A 21,130-nucleotide genomic window follows, 5' to 3' on the forward strand; every position below is an offset into this window, starting at 1 on the left:
GAAGGATGAAAACCTAAGCAGGAAGTGGCTTTAATGTTATGGAGTCGTCATAGAAATTAGACGTGTCAATTAACTAAGACTTCTCAATTATCTTGACAACATTACAAAGTTCATATCAGAAAAAACATTAATGTAATTGTCCCTCCTTCAGTCAGACTTAAAGGACAGTTGGGTCTTAGAGTACTCAAGAACAACTGAGGCCACAAGTTACTGGCCATGCAAAAATAAAGACTATATGGCAGTCTGCTTGGTAATTACTGTGGCCCAATTTAAATCTAAGCAGAGACTACAATAAAAGATATGTTGCTCTTCAGTAACTGCTGTGCAACTTGGATGACATTTCAGCATTGTGTAAGTTTTGGGGTTGGTTTGTTGTTTGTTTGGGTTTTCTTTTTTTTTTTTTTTAAATAAAGTATGCTACTTTCTGGATTTTGTTTTAAAATGCACAGCCAGAGAACACAATAGAAATGTATACAACCATAAAAATCAATGCTTGAATACAAACCACAAGAAAAATGTGAACCAACAGTTCTACTTTTTGCCAGTAGAACTTCTGTTTACAGATCTCAACAACTATTTTCCAATATCCAAATTAACAGTCAATGCTCTAGCAAAGTCTCATTTCAATGACCAATTTATTCATTGTAAGTCTGCCATAATTTGTAAATACATTAATTCATGAATTATAAATCTCTATGGCTACTGATGCTGAAAGAGTATAGAAGGTTGCTACTACTTGTGCTGTAATTCACAAAATGAGGTATTTATTCAATGATCTTCAACAAAAAAATGAAAGGTTTATCTGCAGTCACTATATTTCATTTCAAAAAAGTTTAAAAACTGGAGTTTGAAGGCAAGTTTCTCAGTCTTGACTTCCACCATCCCTCTGGGGGTTAAGTCACACGTCTGTCAAGCAGAAGTACTGAGTGCTGCTACAAGCTCTGCTCCGTCCTAAGGCTACAGAGGTGCTTGCTGCCTCACACTCACTTCAGCAAACAGAAGCAAAGGCTTACAGCTCCTCGCGAGTTCCAGCTCTGCAATTGCTGCACAACAGACCTGGAGATTAAACCCTGTTGGGAGATGTGCTTTGCTTCTGTTAAACTCCTCTCTAGCCTCTATTAAACTCCAGAAGTATCCTGGCTTCTTTCCAGCCCCACTCCTGTTCTTTCATCCTCTCATTTACATTCAGTATGATATTTGTTCACTTTTCATGTTAATTGTTTTAATATTCTTATCTTCAAACCTTTAATTTCCAGTTGTTACACAACCTTCTCTTGTCCTCTTGTCTTTTCCTTCTTTCTTTTTTCCAGCTTTTTTTCCCCGTCTCATTACTCTGAGCTTTTTCTCCTTCTCTGTATACTGTTTTCTTCCACTCCCTATTTCTTGCAAGCTGGAAAAAGATGCTTCTTTTTATCTCTTTTTTTTTTGTTCTTTTGTTTGCTTGCACAGATTAAAAAAGCAAGACTGTTAGAGCTCAAAAACATCTATGGACCAAATCCAAAACACCAATACATTTTAGATGTGGATTCACTTAACTTTTAGGAGATGCAAGGATATCTTAACAATAAAAAAACATTTTATTAACTAGGAATAACAGATCACATACACCAGCAAAAATACAAGCTTAACAAAAATGCTGAAGGCCCTAAACTCTCCCTGTTGACACATTATACCACTTTTCTGTTGCAAAAAGCTTTTCTAACACAATGTGAAAAGATAATGGCAAATTACGAAATTAGCATCACATCAAGCTTAGTGTTTCAACTGCAGAGCAAAGTATTTTGTTCGGCTTTCATCAAGTCAGCTTAAAGTTTTCTCAGAATAAGAATAATCAAGATGATACAGCTGTCTCTTCAATCTTATCTCAGATTTATAGTCTTGAGGGCAAGGCAGCCTGTGTGAACGTCCATCAGCTTGCTCAGAACTAGCAAGCCCCCAAAAGAGCAGCTGAAACTCCAGCACAGGCCACACTACCTATGTGCAGTTCTGACAATACTGAACTCCCTCCAATTACAGCTAAATTACTGCTTAGTATTCAAGATAACTTAGAATTTTTTCCAAAAGCTTTCTTCCCATGTGTTTGGGGGTTTTTTTGACTGCAATGAAGCTGCATAGTATCAGAAATGTTTTCAGAAGTCCTAGTCCTGAAGGAATGTGAGCATATAGCTAAAACATCTATGTACTCTATTGATGTTTTCCACCAAACAATCTGAAATAGTCAAACCCTTCAAGCCCCCTCTTCCTCCCACCCCCCCAAAAAAGGAATTTCTTCCTTTTTTTTATATTATTTTATTTTTTAAAAGAAGAAACTGATGGGGAAAATTAGCTTCAAGTTTTACCTTAAAATGATCCTCCTCCCCCAAGTTTTAACTATGGGCCACTGTGGGCTTGAAAATACCTGCACACCACTGTTTTAACAAAATTCTGGGATATGTTACTATTAAAAAAGCTAGTTTGTAGTAACTGCTCTCCTGGAATATAACTTCCTTCACAGGGCCTTCTTCAGTCTCCTGTCAGCCAGATTTGTGACTCCAGGCTTGAAACAGTGAGCTTCCGTTTTCAAGATGAGAAAATACCAGAATGATAAGAAACTGTAAAGTTAAACCATTTCAGACCTGCTCTCACCAGTGCGAGAGATGCTTGTCTAAAATTGTATGACTTTATCTTTTATGTATCAGTTAAGCTGGCAAAAGCCATCACAAAAAGGAAACATTTTTTCTACCAGGCACTCTATCAAACAGCAGTGGTACCCTTGTTCTTAGGGAAAAAAAAAAAAAAAGAATCAAAGCAACAGGTCACCAAGCTTTATTCTTTTACTGACTAAATTTATCATGCTCGAATTTGTTCCTGTGAGAGTCACAATCTCCTTAGCCTATTTTTACATTTTGCTTCTCTTTTAGATCCACCTCCTCAATGCAGAGGTTGCTCCACATGCTGTTGTCACCAGTTCAATAACATCCTGTTTGTGATGACAGTTTCTGGTTCCTCATAGCTGGATGTTAAGCACATACATGACTGATTCAAATACAATATGAAACTATTTCTGTGCAAAAACTAGATAAGTTTATTGCATGACGAGATGGACAGAACACAGTCCTTAACAATTCTTACAAAATTCTAGTTTTCCTCTCCCCATCCTCAAAAGAAAACCAACTACACATGGACTTTGTTGCTCTCATTGGCTTCACTACTGATACCCAATTTTTAACCAGAAAATATGTAACAGATTTCTGAACTCTTAAGCATGGAAGCTCCAGATTTTTGTCGTTGTCTCCATGTGTTTCTTGTAGGTATTTTTCTGCTTTTTAGGATCTCTTCTACTGCTGGGTACACTCGGTGATTATTTTTAGACACCTGCAAAATTCCTCTATATAATTTCTTACCTTTAACACCCATACTTTTTGATTCAAACTTTTGTTTTCTTAAATAGAAGAGTTACTCAGTAAAGCATATACAAATTGGGGAAGTATTAAATCATTCTACAACTGTTTGCTTCCTTATCTTTTAATTTCACTTTCCTGCTTTGTGATTTGATTCTGTTGGGTTTTTAAAATGAGTTTTTCAGACACACACAAACTCAATCCTATGGCCTCACTTCCTTACAGTAAAATACAAGATTTAACAAATTCTTTTATATCAGAAATAGTGGAAAGCCTCAAGCCAGAAGATTAACAAATCAGGGCCCATCATGGATGCTGCCATGTTAAGTTAACTGGTCACAGTCTAGAAGAGTCCCACGGAAATACATAACAAGAAAGAAGGCAATCAGAGGCTAAATTCTCTGCCAGGGAAAGCCAGGCAATAGCAAGTCGGGGTCATCAGCCTCTTATCCTACAGCCTAGAAAGGGGTATACCAAGAAAAGAGTATTCACAGCAGCACCAAAGTTACAGTGAACACCCACCGACAAAACATTTTTTGTGACTCTTTTTGGTAAGAGTTTGCAAAACTACTGAAGGGAAGTCTACACAATGCTACAACCTCCAACCATAACCAATGCCTGTTTTCCTGCTGCAACAGAACAGCAATCCTAGAATGACACAACTGAACATTATGGAGAGGAAAATAGTGCTTAGAGAGTTAATACAATCTGACAACTCCTTAAGGTACCATTTAATTACTGCATTAAAAAGCAATCACCAATATCTATGTAAGCAAACCATCAACAGACAGCTGCTTACTTTTATTTGAAAAGTGTCCTTTCATAGGATAATGCTTGTCTTGCATACCTGATAACTAAAAATTCAGTTATACTGGATTACTAAAAAAATACTAGATATTGCAAATGGTTTACATGCCAGTCTTTTAACAACAGTGCCTTCATGTGTTTATTATAGGCATTTTCTTATGTTAAAGCTAAGATTCAACTATGTTTTGTAGTTGTAATTCTGTCCTCCTACACATCCACAAGCAAATTAGGTCAATTCCAAACTATTTGTAAAACCTCCTACACAGAAAGGAGTTTGAGATTTTAAAACGTATGAAGTTTAAAATAAACAAAGTCAACCCACCAGTGTCATAAACCTTGTGAACTGTCAATTTTTTGTTCTAGCCTAATAAGGCAACCCGAAGTATTAAAAGCCAAAATGTGAGAATGACTGTTCTTTGCCAGAGGTTGCATCCACATCATGTTTAATAACATTTTAATAATGTTTATTATATAAGTTTCCCTAACTATCTTCTAAACTTACTTCTACATTTGGCATCTGTAACGTCCTGTGGCAATGCGTTCCACTATGTAATTATGTGTTGCATGAAAAAAATGTTTATTTTAAACCTAGTGCTGGGTAAGAGCTAGGAGTCATCAAACCTGTATTATAAGAAATGATGAATAATCATACTCTCCCCATTTTCTCCATAACATTAGTAGCTTTATATGCCTCTTGTATTTCTTTGAACTCATTTCTTTTGCAAGCTGCAGAGTCCTAACAACCCTGTTCAAATACAGGTACCTCTTTCCCCATATATAACCTGGTTTATCCTTACTAAAAGAATGGACATCTGCAATTGTTCGTACTATTCCAGATTGGTCATGGATGTCATCAAGATCTTTGTAGAGAACTATAACGCAACTTCAAGACCCCTTTTTTGAGTAGTAACAATTTAGACTGCCATGCATGTTATTTAGCCACTTCCCTCCTGCAAGCATTATTGTACAATATTGTATAGTTAATGCACTTGCCATTTTATTAATTTGTTATCTTCTATTATCTTCTCACAATTATTCATGTTCACAGATTTGGGGGTCTTAGTATCATGAGTGGTGTATGCGTACAAGCTGTTATTTTGCTGTTTAGCCCCTTTCACAGACTTATTAAAGCAGAAAAGAACTCCACATAGATCCCTGCAGGAGTCTACTCTTGGCTTGTGATAACTGATCTTTCATTCTTATTGGTTTTTTCCCTATCTTAGAAGGTTATTAACCTGAGAGGCCTTTTCTCTTAGTTTTGTAACCATCTGGTTTCTCCAGGAAACTTTGGCAGCAGCTGTCACAGAGTAGGATGGTTAGTTCATACAGGATGTATAGTTCTAACATGACCATGAACTCGCATCCAACCAATTTGCAAGCTACAATCTGTCTACAACAATCATGTTGGCTCTTCTTTACTATTTTATATTCTCCATGTACATGTTCATTTTTCGTGTTTATAAACATACAACTTCTCATTTGACTCTATGACAATTTTGTTTAATTTTGATAAGGACAGAAATAAAACTTCCTGGGCTGTAGCCTTGTCATGGTTTAACCCCAGCCGGATTAACTCTATCCCAGCCAAAACCAGGACAACCTTCATGTAGATTATGCTGCATTTCCAAACTCAGTGATTATGTATTCCAATTACTCCAGACCTGTTAGGTGTACCCTGATTAGTCCAGGCAATTTGTTATTATTCATTTTAATCAGCTTGTTCTAATAGTTCTTCCCCTAACACTTGAATTTGAAAGAGACCATCTGAGACATCTTAAGTAAGCTCCAGTGCAGGAAGCTTCATATACCCTCTATAATTAACACCAATGCAAAAAAAGTCTTTGTAAGATTTGCTGCTAAAGATTTATCTTCTGCTAGTGTTCTCACATCTTGATCCTTTCCTGGGCCTGGAGACTATTAGTTCTCTTGCTTCTGATGTGCCTGAAGAATTTCTCAAAGCTCTTTCTGTGCCTGTCTTCTGGTTTTCACACACAACTTACCAGTTTTGCATCCAAATGTTTCCCACATTTGGTTACAATTCCTACTTTATAAAGTGTCTCTTTACCTATTACAGATTTCCCTCCTTTGCAGTTTAACAACACTGAGTTTGGGGGTTTTTCCCCCCTTGTGATAGATGGCAGATATTGACTCTAACATTTAATATGGTAGCTCTTGATACCACTAAAAGCTTTATCCTTTTAGCTGTTCCTTTCAACAATTTCCTAACAAGTTTGCTCCCTTAGGCATAGTTCTCTCCATAAGATGTTACTGCAATATATTTTACACTTGCTCTTAAAACAACATGGAAATTTTGGTTACTCTTGTAGGGTAGCTTAACAGTAACTTCATCTTAAACTAGGTCTTGTGCGCTGCACATTTGTCAAGAGCTACTCCTCTTGTGAGCTGACAGCTTATCAGGAAACCCAATATATTGTTACTCACTTCTAAATTTACTGAGTCTTCATACACGTAACAGAACCATGTAATAACACAAAATGCTTCTTCCCTCAGCATCTTACTTCCTTTAGCACTTCACAGTAATTTTCCATCTTGTTTACATGGTCAACAGTCCAACCCTCACTGTATTTTGATCTATTTGCACACAAATTCAAACTGTAAGTGTACTTTGTTGTCTAGACATACATAGCTTTGACTATAAACCCTAACATATAATAATGCATCTCCCAGAGTACAGTTTGCATTCTCATTTCTATATAAATGTCTGCCCTTATACTAACACCCTCTTGTACCAATTTTCTGAGACGCCAAATATGTCAATATCTGGATTTCAAACTAGCATTCCAGCTCTCACACTCAATTTTTCACATTTCAGATTTTGTCCAGAAGCCCATCTACAACTGCTACTGGTCTAATTGTCTTTTTCTTACACTTTATAAAGAGAAGCAAGCAGTAAATACATACATGACGGTGTTAATCCCTGACAGTTGTTGAAACATCTGCAGACCACAACCCACAATTAAGGCTCTTCGAGTTGGAGGATATGTTAGCATTCTGCAGATCACAGGTCCAGCTTAAAAAAAAAACAAACACAACAACAAAAGAATACGTAATAGTTCTTAAGTGATCGCTATCAAGACAACGTTCCCAGGCATTGTACCTTAGTTTCAAACAAACTTGGATTATTTTATTTTTGAACAACATTATCATTTCAGTTCTGCTTTTCTGCACTGTAGTACAAAGATGATTTTCAGGAAGCCCAGGCAAAAAAGGAAACAATTTATGTACACAGCGTATACTACTGGTGGCAAATGTACAGGTCTCCCATATCATACTAAAAGACTGCACATCTGCTGCAAATGAATGTACTCAAAGTTATCACAAAATATCACTGTTGTTTCCTTTCTAAAAGCTCCCACTGTTATTGAGAGGTTATTTCAGAAATGCCATTACTCAGTGCTCAGATCTGGATCATGCAAAGTGTTCTCCCCAGTCCCCAAAGACCCAATTTCCACAAACCAGTTGCAAGTGTGGGTACTTTGGAGGTATGGGATAGATCTATTTTGCACAGCTAAGGCCAGCAGAGGGAGCATAAATTAAATTTTTTCCATACCTTTGGTAGCAATGGTATGAGGCTGCATTCAAAAAGTAGAAAACAGTTTGTCAATGAAGACAAAACTAAAAATTTCTGGCAAACAGAGAAAGTTTTCTTCTCTATTAACTTTAAATTTTCAAAGTATCCTATAAAAAAAAAAGTAATACAGAAAGCTATATGATGTCAGGCAAAAATTTAAAATACTTGACTCCATTATTCACTTGAATTTCTTTCTGCCCAGAGTGGTGTTTAGGGCAGAACATAGTCTGGTGAAAAATTCTATGTTTTATACCTCTTACCACATCTGGAATACCCACTCAGAACACCTAATATAGACCACAATATGTGTAAGTCCAAATAGTTGCCATTTAAAAAAAAAAAAGAAAAAAAGACAGACGTGAAGAAGAGCTATGTTTTTACATTTTCAAAGTCTTTCCTGAAAATACAGAAAACATTAAATGTATTGATTCAGTACAAAAACCTATACGGGTCTGTTAGTTAAGAATACTTTACATGCAAAGAGTTTCAACTTCAGAAGGCTGGCAATCTGTGAACAGTTTCAAGAGTGGAACTCAAGAAGGGAGTTTAGATAACATTTTCTTCATTGGAAGATAATCAGACCTCCCTAAGAAAAACTTATTTTCATTTAAACATTATGGTGTTTCTAATTCACTTCTCAATTGTATCATCACTTAACTTTGCTTCTTTGTTATTAACAGCAGAATGCAATCTGACAAATTTTTCAGCTGGTTTTCAAGTAACATTAACATTCAGACAGTACACAGTCCCACCTGCCCTGCCATATAGCCACATCTCTACCTTCAAAATGACTCGAGTAAAATCAACTGATGGATAAATAGACCAATTTATATATCTGGTAAGATATTCTCAAGTAAGACACATGACATCACTGGGTATATCAAAGGGTTCAGTAGTCAAAGTGGCATTTCCTCGGTGGAAAAACAACAAAACCAGCACTCACTGCTAGCTAGGAGCAATTTGGAGCTCAGACATACTCTTGGATTTCTCCTTGACTCCAAGCTCCACAAAGAAAAAAGATTCACTAACAAATGTAACTACGAACCTTAATTCACCAACAGGTTTTCATATTCAGCATCACACCTGAGCATGGAGGCTTTGGGCTTAAAAATGTTAATCTGGCAACTGTCATGCAGCATCCGTCATGAACCCAGGCTGCTGAATGCCTATGAGAGATCTTCCGTTCTTCATAAACCTCCTATAAAGTCCTTAATGGAGTTCAAAATCCATCTTATATCTTCAAAGGACCCTACAGTCCACCACCTTGAAGTCCACCATCAATGACTATGCTCATCAAATAAGCTGGAACTCTACAGGAGGGGCTGTTAGGAAATGAAGCAGAAATGTCCTAAGGAACCGATGCAAGGTTTTTAACAATTCCTCATCCACTCGCCTATTTGATGAAAGTTATATAACACTCTATTCACAATACGCCATTGTACAAAACAATTGGAAAGAAGGCATTAAAATGAATAGCTAGAAACTAAAGCAGCTGTCCTCAGACAACGGCTTGCAACTCAGAGGGACTCAGAGACTCTCAACAAAATTTCATCACACAAATCAGTTTGTACGCCTGAAGTGGGGCCCTGCAGAAATTTTAAGACCATGTAGCAAAGCTTAGGCCTTTACATTAGAACTTTAGACTTTAGAATTTTGGTGCATCCAGTCAGCTAAATGCAGTAAGTACTTGGAATTTTTCAGACTTCTGATTAATTGTATCAGAAAAATGATGCTAAAAATCATCATACTGGTTCACATCAGATTTAAAAGTTTCGCTCCAAATCTGTACCATGGCAGTTGCACATATCAATAGGCATACACAAAATTAAAGGATTTTCTTTCATAAAATTCACAGCCTTCAGGTTTACAAACCAATAAAAGGAATGAAAGAAATAAAAGAAATCGTTAATCTCAATATTAAAGGAGCTGTTCAAACTCCACTAAAAAACTCAAAGGACTTTGACTGCAAGGTGTCTGTTTTTAAAACAGAAAATGTGTGAGACTTTTTATTAGAATTATCTAGCCCTAAAACTGACTATACTATTTTTGCATTTTCCTATTATCAATTCTACCATCCATCTTCTGTTGAGTTCATATATTACAACCTTCTTAAAAATAAAAAACTCTAGGCAAAACATGGTTGTTAACAACAGAGAATGAGTCTAAACTAAAAAAATTAGTAACCAAAGTTTTCAGAATTAAATACATTTTTCTTCTGAAAATAAGTCTGAAAACTGAAATTGTAATTCAGGAGTTTCTGATAACCACTAAATCTGCTGTTAGTTATTACAATAGATTCAAATAGCACAAAAACAATACAATCGTTAAATCTTTAAAAAATGGAGCAATTTAATCACTCACAGAGCTAGAGGGAAACAGATGATGCAAAAGATACATCACAAAAAAAAAAAAAGAAACATTTGGCAATTTTTACAATGGAAAAAATAGGTATTTGTCTCCAAAAGTCAATAATTCTTGTTTGTGATACTTCTGCCTTAATTGCTGTTGCTTTCTCTTCAGCTAGGAAATTTAGAAACATTCCTGCTTTTGAACCACTTCATCTGAACTTGAGAAACCACCGATATGTTTGTTTTCCTTCTTCTAATCTATGAATAAAAATGAAGTCAAAAGGATGAGACCTCCTAATGTCATGATTAATTTAAAGAGACTAGATTTGGTTGGACTTTTTGTGCTGTGGTTTCACGTAATTACTTTATTAAAGTAAATTAAGTAAATTTCCTTAATGCATATGTTTACAAGGGTTCAAAATATGCTACAGTAAATGGCAGCTGAAGCTTGCTCTAGTGAGAGTGCAAAATGGCTGCAACAGATAAAGAGCAATGGAAAAATAAGGATGCTGCTGTTGTAGAAGGTGACATTACATGAAGTGGTGACACAGGAAGTGGACTGCTGTGGTCTAACTGGCTTTTTCTTAGCCTGGTCTAAACTGTCTACCTAACTAGACATTCATCTTATAAGCAAAAGACAAAAATAGGATTTGGAAGTTTGGCTTCACATCCAAAAAACCTTATTAGCTTACGCTGAACGAAACAGGAGGGGAGGAGCTGTTCTTGTCAAATCATTAGTTCTGGAAAGCGAGTGATGCTTTCCAAACGTTACAGTTTATGAATGGTTATCTGAAACTTTTAATGCCAGCTTCCTATATTTTAGCTGTTTTTCTTGTTACTAGGCATAACCCACAAGTAAGTTAGGTTTAGAAATTGAGAGTCACCTGGTAAGGGATTTTGCTTTTCCCCTGTAGGTGAAATGGATTGTATGGTGATCATAGGAGCTTGGGTGCGAGCCACTGCCAACTAAAAGAAACAGAAACTTTTCAGAAACAACAAATCAAACAAACCCTAGTTCTTAAAAGGTATTTAAATAATGAAAACTAAAAAGCAGAAGAATGGGTATCAAGGATATGTCAGCATCTCCTTCTGAAAATGTACTGCATACGCTTCCAGGGAAATAAAAATATTGTAGGTAGACATAAAAGCCAACCTAAAAATCCCTCAGCAAATGCAGGCAGACATCTGATGCCTGGAAACCTTGTGATCCCCCATCCCTCAAATTATTAGTACAATACCTGGTGAAATTTCACAGCCAGGAAACTACAGTTAGAGACTGGGCTCTGCCAAAGTAATTTGCAGGATCAAACATTCTTTTGCCAGCTAATCTAGGTAACAGCTTGTAGCAACAGCTTAAAACCATGTAGGGCTCCTGCCAGCATTTTGTGTTCTTGCTGTAGAGGATTGTTTCAAAAAGGCAGGCTTAGCTAAGCAACAAAACAGTCACTCATCAGTTTAGCATCAACTAAACTCAACCTTCATATTAGTTTATCAGACCTGCTCTTGTCCTAATGCCAGTCAATACCCTCTCTTCCATCTAGATAAATCTTCAAAGAACTGGTCTACAGTTAGAAATGGGACAAAAAAAAAGAAACTTCGTGCTAGTGATCTGGATAACAGAAGACAGACATGGGAACCATTTCTCTATTTTGTCTTTCCTTACAAAATGACAGCTTCCAACCCAGCTTTGTCTGCATCATCTGCAGAACATTCCTCCACCTAAGACTCCTCTAAAGCACACAGAGCTAGCTATTATTTTCTGCATATGAATGATATACTAAGACAAACACCGTTTCCCTCTCCTGGCCTATTACATGATTATTTTCTGAAAGTATCAACTTCATTCATTTTTCCTTTCTGTAGAATTTACCAAATCACAAGAAAACATACGTAGCTTTAAGATCAAAACTGCATGATTTATCCTGAGAAGATACAAAACAATTTTATTTAAGTACCAAGCTCTTCCCCAGTGTCTCACAATGTTTCCAGTAACATTAGAGGAACCACTCCCAGCATTAGAGGAAACTTCCTACCTCATATAGTTCTCTAAACCTTTGAGAAAGCTCAAAAGGTTGCTTGCTTGAGTCTTTTTTTTTTTTTTTTTTTTTAATGGCATAGCCCCCCATCAGCCAAGAATGAGAAAAGACTGTCAGTTTGCCTAATAACTGAGTCTTAGTACTCTTCAGTTTTCCACAGCAAATACATGCAGTGGTATAACAAGACAGCCTGCTCTAAAAGCAAATAAAAGCTAATTAGATGTAACCACTTTGGTTCTAGAGAATTGGTTAGTGCAAAGAGGTTTTCCATGCCTAGATGAACTGAAAGGGTTTTTCTGTTTGCTCAGGAAACCTAGATTTCAAATAAGCGGTCCCTCTAAATTATCTTTTTAATCCACACACTGAGAACAGAAACTAAGAATAAAGATTTTTTTTGTTTTGACAGCAAGTTGAGTTGGTCTTTTGGGAATCCTGAAAACAAAGCAATTTTCTTTTATCTGTAAAAGGAAAAAAAATTATATCTTTTTGTTGATACCACATTCTTTGATATAAAGCTTTGGCGATGGAAAATCTATATGACTGAGTACTTGCACAAAGGCACCAGCAGTTAAGAATACCTTGGAATAGGACAAGAAGCAGTGGCAGTAGGGAAGCAAAAAAAGGAGTGCATTTTGGCTCTGTATGACATGTCCTTTATAGAAAACAAACCACTTGTAGTGAAGTCCTTTAAAATTGGAGAAACCATGACAAAACAGATAACAGAGAAGAGTGGCCGTTTACATGATGCCAGCGGGAGCTGAAAGAAGCAGCCACAATGACCAACAAGAGTCCACACAGGTAGAAGACGGACCCCAGTGTGGTACTGTCAGACCTGTGGAGTGGAGGAATGAGGGAGGGGGAGGTTTACCTGTTTCTTTGTTAGGAAAATGGGTAGGGATGGAGAAAAGCAAGGATCACATTGTGCTTTCCTTGTAGCTGTGGCATATACCTTAGAAATAAAGCAATAAGTATTAAGGTGGACTTGTGCATACTTGCAGCCTGTAATGTGGTTTTAGCAAACAAACATTTCTTTTCATGGTCTGCTCTAGAACCACTTTACATAGGAAACAGTAATGTGAGCCTCACTTAAAACTTGAGAAAACAGATGAGGAAAGATAAGATGATGTAGCTAGCATTACGCAGGCACAACCAAAATAAGCCAAGTGTTGTAACAGCCTGAAGAGCTTCCCACTCCACACTCATTAAATAATGAAGTGCAGAGCATTTAGCAATCTGGAATTAGAAAGCTTTTTTTCTTTCATTTTAAGTTGAGGAAAGACAAAAGAAAATTGCAATCAGGGCAGTTTGAAGAGTGCCTTTTTGTGTGTGTATGAGTGTTGGTATTGTTGCTGTTGTTTTTCAATTAAAAAAAGCACCAAAAAAGCTGATGACTCAGAGTTCCCCCCAACCCAGCCAGTAACCTACTCTCAAGCTGATCTTCCCAGCTGTTTATTAACACCCGTACAGATATTGTATTTTATTTCCTGGGGAACACACTTCAAGCCTTACATTTTTTTCAATTTTTTTCTGGCAAAAAACTTACTTTAGTGATATTATTTTCTCCCCCTCCAGCCCTTGTTTCCAAATGAAATAACCCTGGTCCTGCCCTAAGCCAGTAGTTTAACAGTGAAAATAGATTTCTATACTCCTTGCACTCCAAAAGAATGAGACACAGGGACACATTCCCAGGAGGTAAGGGGAAAAAAAAGCAAAATTTAATAGAACTGAGAAAGGAGCCTGGAGGTCTGTGAAAGTCTCCATGGGAACTTAAGGATACAATCTGTTGCATGTTCACTTTTTTTTTTTTACTTTTTTAATAGCACATTTAGTTTAGACCACCTCCTTAAAAACCAATTTATTTAGGGGGCCTAAAAAATTCCTCTCACTTTTTAAAATTCAGATGCCATTAGCGTAAGAGCTTCATTAAAAATAAAAGTAAGGAAAAAAGTTAAATTAGAGATGAGGTCCACATTTAAACAGATTTTAAAAACCTGTTTCAAAATCAGTATCATTTTAGCACAGCTCAGCTGGGTTCCAAAACTACCAGAGAGGAGCAAAATCAGAAGTCACTGTAGGTTAAAGTCAACGTACTTTAACTTTGGCTTCCTAACAACAAGATGGCACCATCAGTGGAAGTATAGATGACAGACAGCACAGTAGACCAGTTTGAAGCTAAAAATATTAAGTCTTAAGAAACTGCTTCAACATTTTTATATTTTTTAAACTGAAGCATTTAAACTTGATCACAAAGTTGAGTTCCACTGAAGACAGGACAGATAAACATTTAAGCACTTCACTGAACTGCAGCGTAAGATCATACCTTATCTAAAAGTACTAGCTCATTTTCTACATTTTAGTATTAATCATCTTCTATCACAAACACAAAGGGCTCTAAGACAACCATTACCACTCAACATCAGCAAGTTTTTCAGCAGAGAAGGCTGACCATATCCTGGGAGGAGGAGCAGGAGCATTGCCAGCAGGTCAAGGAGGCAGTTCTTCCCCTCCACCCAGCACTTGTGAGACACACAGCTCGAGCACACACCACCTTGCTGCATGAGTCTGGAGGAGAACCACCGAGGTGGACGGGGCTGGAGCACATGACATAGGAGGAGACGCTGAAACAACTGGGATTGTTCAGCTTTAAAAGAGAAGGTAAAGGGAAAAGCCTCTGCTGTCTACAGCTACCTAGCAGAGGGCCAAAGAGAAGACAGAACCAGGCTCCTCAGAGGTGTGCAGGGGTAGGACAAAAGGCAACAGAAAAGTTGGAACGCAGAAAATTTGGACCAGATGTGAAGTCTGTTTATTTTGTACCATGGAAGTGGTTAACCATAGAAAGAGATATGCAGACAGGTCATGGTCAAAACTTCACTGAAAAAGTTCCTGAGTAACCTGCTCTGACTTGTCCTGCTTTGATTAGGGATTGGATTAGACAACCTTCAGAGGTCATCTACATGATTCTTACATGAAACCCACATCACTCTAAGATTTGTGCTGGTACTGGTTATTACAACCAGTAATAATGAAAAAGTAAATTTGGTACTTCATGGTAGTCAAAAAAAAAATCAAACCGGATATTAGGAATTAACAGACTATCATGACACTATATGATAGTGCACTTCATTCTACTTCTATTTAAACCTTACTGGCTTTCCAATATGTATTAATAGTACTATTTTCGCAGTTATCTTAAGGAACAGTGACTGAAAAGCATCCTTACATACAGACCCTGTAAAACTCAGCCATCTCCATACCACCAACAGCAGCTCCACCCCTTTTTGCAACTTCAGTCCTAGGTTTTATTTATCAAGAACCTGTCAGTCACACTAGACTGACAGCTTTTACCCTGAATTTATAACCTCTGCAGAGAATACAAATCAATATTGAAATCAGCAAGTGTAAAATACTCAGTTGACAACTCCCCTAACTGGTATGAAATATGACATGACAGTAAGGGAGAGCTTATTTCAGCCTTTCAATATATAAAGGGAGCTTATAAGATAGATGGGGAGAGACTTTTTACCAGGGTCTGTAGCAATAGGACAAGAGGTAATGGCTGTAAACTAAAATAGAGTAGATTAGACTGGATATAAGGAAGACATTCTTTACTGTGAGGGTGGTGAGGTGCTGGCACAGGTTGCCCAGAGAGGACGTGGATGCCCCATCCCTGGAAGTGTTCAAGGCCAGGTTGGATGGGGCTTTGAGCAACCTGGTCTAGTGGAAGGTGTCCCTGCCCAGGGCAGGGGGGTTGGAACTAGACGATCTTTAAAGGTCCCTTCCAACCCAAATCATTCCATGATTCTTAAGAGCTGTGTGCAGTTCTGGTCCCCTTTGCTTTCTCACCCTCGTATCAAAAAAAAGGAATATGGTAGAAAAGGGGAAAGATTAAGAAAAAGGCAAAAAGAACAATCAAATTAATGGAAGGGTTCCAACATGCAGCAGTAGTAATACTATTTTTACTGGGCCCCTGGGTACTAAAATGCACATACAGTTATACTGTATTAGTGTACTTATGTCTGGATTCACAACAAGCTAATATTAACAGTCTCTTTAGGGTGATTCTGCCTTTATTAGCATAATAGGCCTCTGCTTTAGCTACAGATGAAAGCAACAAATCCAGTACACTCTCCTTCAAGCCGCAGGAAAAAAAAGATTAGGAGTTGGGAGTATTACAAAAGTTTCATAAAATCAAAAGTGGCACAATGAAGGTGAGTAGAGAACATGGTTGTTTCAAAATAAGACAGAAAAAGGCCTGTATAAAATGTCAGAAGCAAAATCAAAACATAGTTATGATTCACCATCCGTTGGCCACTATAAAGACAGAAACAGTGGTGAGATGGCCTTTGTCTGACACAGCATGGCCATTTTTACCAAAGTGTGAAAAATCCACAGTGCAGTAGACGTATGGTTCTTGTCTGTGGTCCAGAAGACAGGGACAAAGGGCCAAATTTTTGCTACTGCAGATTATATCTTGCTGGAGCAGTGATTCCAAATCAACCACCTGCTTAAGCATTATCTACTGGCTGAACTAGTAATGATTTACAATATAAAAATGCAGAGAACAGATAATAATCTCTTGGGCTATGCAGAGAACAAATAATAATATCTTGGGCTATGATCCTAAGAAGTGTTTTTATCACAAGAACTGAAGATTATGAAAAGCTGATGTTCATTACAGTTTTCAAATCTTCCAATTTCTGGAGGATTCACATACAGCTTATGTGAATTTGTATGTCCCAGCCACTCTGGAGTTTCAGACATGAAGTACTTCACAATAAAGTATGATTCTTCACAATTTTGTATCAGATATAATCATTAGCATCAACACAAAACCAGCATGGAAACAGCTTACTTCTATTTGCACAAAGAAGAAAGCCTATGGAGAATCAGATTAGTAACCTCTTTTGATTCATTTTATAATGCTGTCAGTGTTAGCAACAAAACTCCTCCAGCAAGATGCACAGACTGTTTTTAACATATCTTCACCATGAAGTAAAGTCTTACTGGTTTCCAGAGACAGAGACTGCCTCTGCATAAACTTCTCGAGTTCCTCAAGAGTAATTTTTGCTAGTGTCAGTGAGACTGACAGTAAGTAGCTGGATCTATGTACAATTGTTTGTAAAGCTGAAATATTTTTTGCCTGTTAATAGGAGAACATACTGCAGACCTTGCTTTCATTAAATCATTTTTTAAAAGTAATTTCCAAACTTGACACAGAGATGTCCCTTATCATCAGCTGTGACTAACTTTGTGAACAAAGGCTCCTAGATGAAATGGAATTTAAAAAAAAAAACAACAAAAAACAACAAAAAAACCCAAACAAAACCAACACACTATAATGCTGCACAAAACAGCAAGCAAAAGGCATCTTCCTGCATCATGATGCTGGTTTTAGGGAAAACAGAATTAATACTCCATAATGGACAGTTCAAGGTCTCTCATGTACTATGGAATATATCTAATCTGCAAGCTGCTTTCCTTACACGGAGTGGAAATCCTTCTGATCATTTTCAGCATAATGAAGACAGAATGGCATTGCCTAAATGCAATGTTTATTAGCAGTTTCTTTATGAATATAAAATAATTTAGAAGGCAATTCTTTAAAAAGCTGTTGAAAATCCAGTAGAGTGTAAGATAATGCTTGATCTCTTTTCCCCCAGTTAAGTACGCACTACAAGATAGAATCATGCAGGTCAAGAATCTTTTCATTGCTTCTGTGCAACCTCACAGATCTAGCGGATAGAAAGGAAGATGATAAAGATTGTATTAAATTATTTAGAGACCTGAGGCCCATTTTTCAAAAAGATACAGGAATTCCCAGAGATTTCCTCATGAATTTCAGTTAGATTTAACTTGATGAGAGTATAAAATCAGCATAAAACACACCGTCTAAAAGAAAGGACAATATCAAAATGATAGACATGGTTCAGAAAGCACTAACCTGGGTGTATAGATATAAAAACTAGTATTTACAATGCATCTCAGTCTTCCTCTTGTGCTCCCCTACTGAACTCCATCTGTTTTAAAATCTTAAACAGAAATTTTTAAATTTTGGACAGACATCATGTTTTTAACCTGTATTTCTTGCGCAGCAGCTTACAGCTGGTCCTAATTAAATAAGGTGGCCCAAATAACACAAGGAAAATGGAACCATTAAGGGTGGAACCAAGCCCCACCAGAGCTGCCATTTTGAAGGGGCACATTTCCACTCCATCACCACGTTCAACCATATTCTGAGCATTTAAGTGACCAGTCATTTCTCAGACACCTGCTGTGATCTGCCATTTCAATGTCAACAGACAGGCATTTCTTTCTTTGGCAATAGATACTAACAATAATGTTAAAATACCACTTCTAAATGTGTTGCAAGAGAATTATTCTCTCAGAATAAAAAAGGAGCATCAGGATTTCTTCAGTGTTAAGAGTAACAGCAAACAAGTTTCAACATGGTAGTGAGAAGAAGCACAGCAAGCTTTGGCCTGCGAGCCAGTGAGAACACACGAAGCTCACAAGAAAACTGGAATATTTCAAAAAATTTTACATACTTTTTGATGTCACTATCAAGGAGTCACACTGTTGCACACTCCCTGGAAGATATACAAAGATCAACTGATCCTCAAATACACCCTGGGCAAGGACAGGTCCGTTTGTACTCAAAAAATCCCACTTTAAAGGAAGAGTGTACACATCTGCTTCACTCAACAAAGGTGATCTGCTTCAGGACCACAATGTTGGCTGTCCACACAGACCATGATACATTATCATGTGAAAAGAAACACAGTTTATCACGGAATAACATCTAAATTTTCCTAGAGAGGAACAAAGCACTAAGAAAGCACCTGCACACCAAAAGATGAAGTGTAGGTTTTAAGTAACATTCACAGCACAGACCTGCCCGGCACATTGCTGTCCGCCCAATGTGAGGAGATGCAATTTCAGACAGACACTGCTCTGCTGGCAGGAGGCCCTTGTGGAGAGATGCTACCAAAAATCCAGCAAGGTTTGGGATCAGGAGTTGTTTGAACTTGCTTTGTTTGGCAAGGGTTGTTTTTTTCCCCCATTATTCTGGTACAAGGACAGCACTGCCAAACCAGCAGAGTCCATCCTACTACTGTATTCTCAAGGCTGTACTTCCAATGGAAGCAGGAACAGCTGTCCTCGCCCCTTCCCACCACTGTCACCTGCTAGGTACCGCGGGGCTTAGTGCAAAGGTCCTGCCTGCAGGCAATAGCTGTGCTGCTGCAGACCCCCAAGGCCACATCAAACACTGGGTTTTGGTAGAGGGCACAACTGTTTCTTTACTGGAAGATCATCTAGGACAGACACAGTTTTGATTCACGTACATACTATATTAAGGAATGGAAGCTCCCAACTCAGGGCTCAGCCTAGCCTGTGCACAGGTACTTTGGTTTTCAGCTCTGAACAAGGGCAAAAAACACTGTGAAACTCAAACTGCCCTGCAACACTGAAGAACACAAGGGAACATGCCCTAGCCACTAAATGAAGGCTAAATAAAAAATAAGTAAAAACTGGATTGGCACCAAAACAGTCCCTTCCTTTGAGCTGGTCTACCTAGACCTTACAGACTATAACAGAAAATCACTATTTTAATAGAATCAACATAACCATCTACTAAAAACAAACTTAAGATTCTTTGGGTTTTGTAGGCACTACTAACTCCCTGAAGCTATGTCCCTGGGTCTATATATCTGTGCCAGCAACCTGCTTTCAGATCATCCCAGCTGTCCCTAGAGATGCTGCATGGGAACAATTTACATTCAGCTTCTTCCTAATGTCAGTTGCTAATGCTCATTTTTGCAGGGAGACAAAAGAGCAATGACAGAAACAGAATCAGCAACTATGGCAGCACCAGGGCACATAGAGCAAAATCAGTAAATATATATGTAACATATACAAGAAAACTCACGTTAGACTAATAGTTACACGTGGAAGATGCTGTTAGAACAAGCTATTTAAATATTTTTGGTCTGCTCAGCTTCCAAGCCAAATCTGCTGGAGTTAAGAAATAATACCGGAGAAAAACCATCTGCATTACCACCTTGTTGACATTTTTAATGTTTCAACTTTAACTTTATGACTTGCATAAACACAGCAGGCATTCTCAGTTGTAACACAATTTCAGAAAAATGACTTAAATTCCTTTCTTAAAGGCAGTAAGAGCCTAAACTGCATTAAGGGAAGAAGCTGTTTTTAGGACTAACATGAATCTTTACCTAGGGCTTCAGAAGCACATGTGCACTACCTAAAGTCAAACATGATGCAAGACAAACTTCACATGACAATTGACAACATCCCAGTGGAAGTACGTACTCAGACAACTAGTGGTTACTGAATAGCATTTCAGTTCCCCAGGAGCTCCTGGTTTTCCTAGATTTGAGGAAAAAAAATATCACCAGCATAGCTGGAATTTCAGGTAACCTTCCTGGCTTCAGGGCAAACTGCAGATTTCCCTCCCGTGATCAGCCAGAAAGATTGGCTGTGGCACAGAGAAGGGGCAGAATTTTACCCAGACATGCAGGTCCTCTCTAATGCACACGAGCTACTCGCTCTTCCAGGATTTTTAACTACTTTCCAGAGGCAAAACAAGTTGTTATGAAAAACAGATGTTTCAAGGATAAGCACTAAAAACCAGAAATAGTATCAATTCCTACCTCTTGTTTACCCAAAAAAAGAGAGGGGGCAATTACTGCATTTAGAATTTGTCAGGCTGCAGAGACTGATGAACCTGAAGGCATCATCAAAACTGCTTCACACTATCATGAGTTACAGCAGTCTGGTTGGCACTGGATTGAGTCAGGAAACAATGAAAGTTAATTTTCAGCGTCAGATATAAGAAGCATCTGCATCTTTATATGGATACCAGGAAAATATTTTCATGTTTCTCAGTAAGAGCATCATTGCCCAACTGTGCCTTCTGCCACCTGTCACCAACCTATTAAGCAGGCT

At 37.7% G+C, this 21,130-nt stretch overlaps 1 protein-coding gene across 1 annotated transcript in view; it reads right to left on the reverse strand.

Moving 5' to 3' along the window:
* Positions 1–21,130, reverse strand: part of SLC2A13 (solute carrier family 2 (facilitated glucose transporter), member 13) — a gene marked incomplete at its 5' end in the record, with an annotated part of 154,912 nt that overhangs the window by 72,621 nt on the left and 61,161 nt on the right. Inside the window, one exon of the mRNA XM_010581086.1 lies at positions 7,110–7,218. Within this exon, the coding sequence (XP_010579388.1) occupies positions 7,110–7,218 (109 nt within the window). The remainder of the gene's footprint in view (positions 1–7,109; positions 7,219–21,130) is intronic.

The sequence above is a fragment of the Haliaeetus leucocephalus genome, unplaced genomic scaffold (genome assembly GCF_000737465.1).
Source record: "Haliaeetus leucocephalus isolate CR32 unplaced genomic scaffold, Haliaeetus_leucocephalus-4.0 Scaffold751, whole genome shotgun sequence".
In the NCBI taxonomy this organism is placed as follows: domain Eukaryota; kingdom Metazoa; phylum Chordata; class Aves; order Accipitriformes; family Accipitridae; genus Haliaeetus; species Haliaeetus leucocephalus.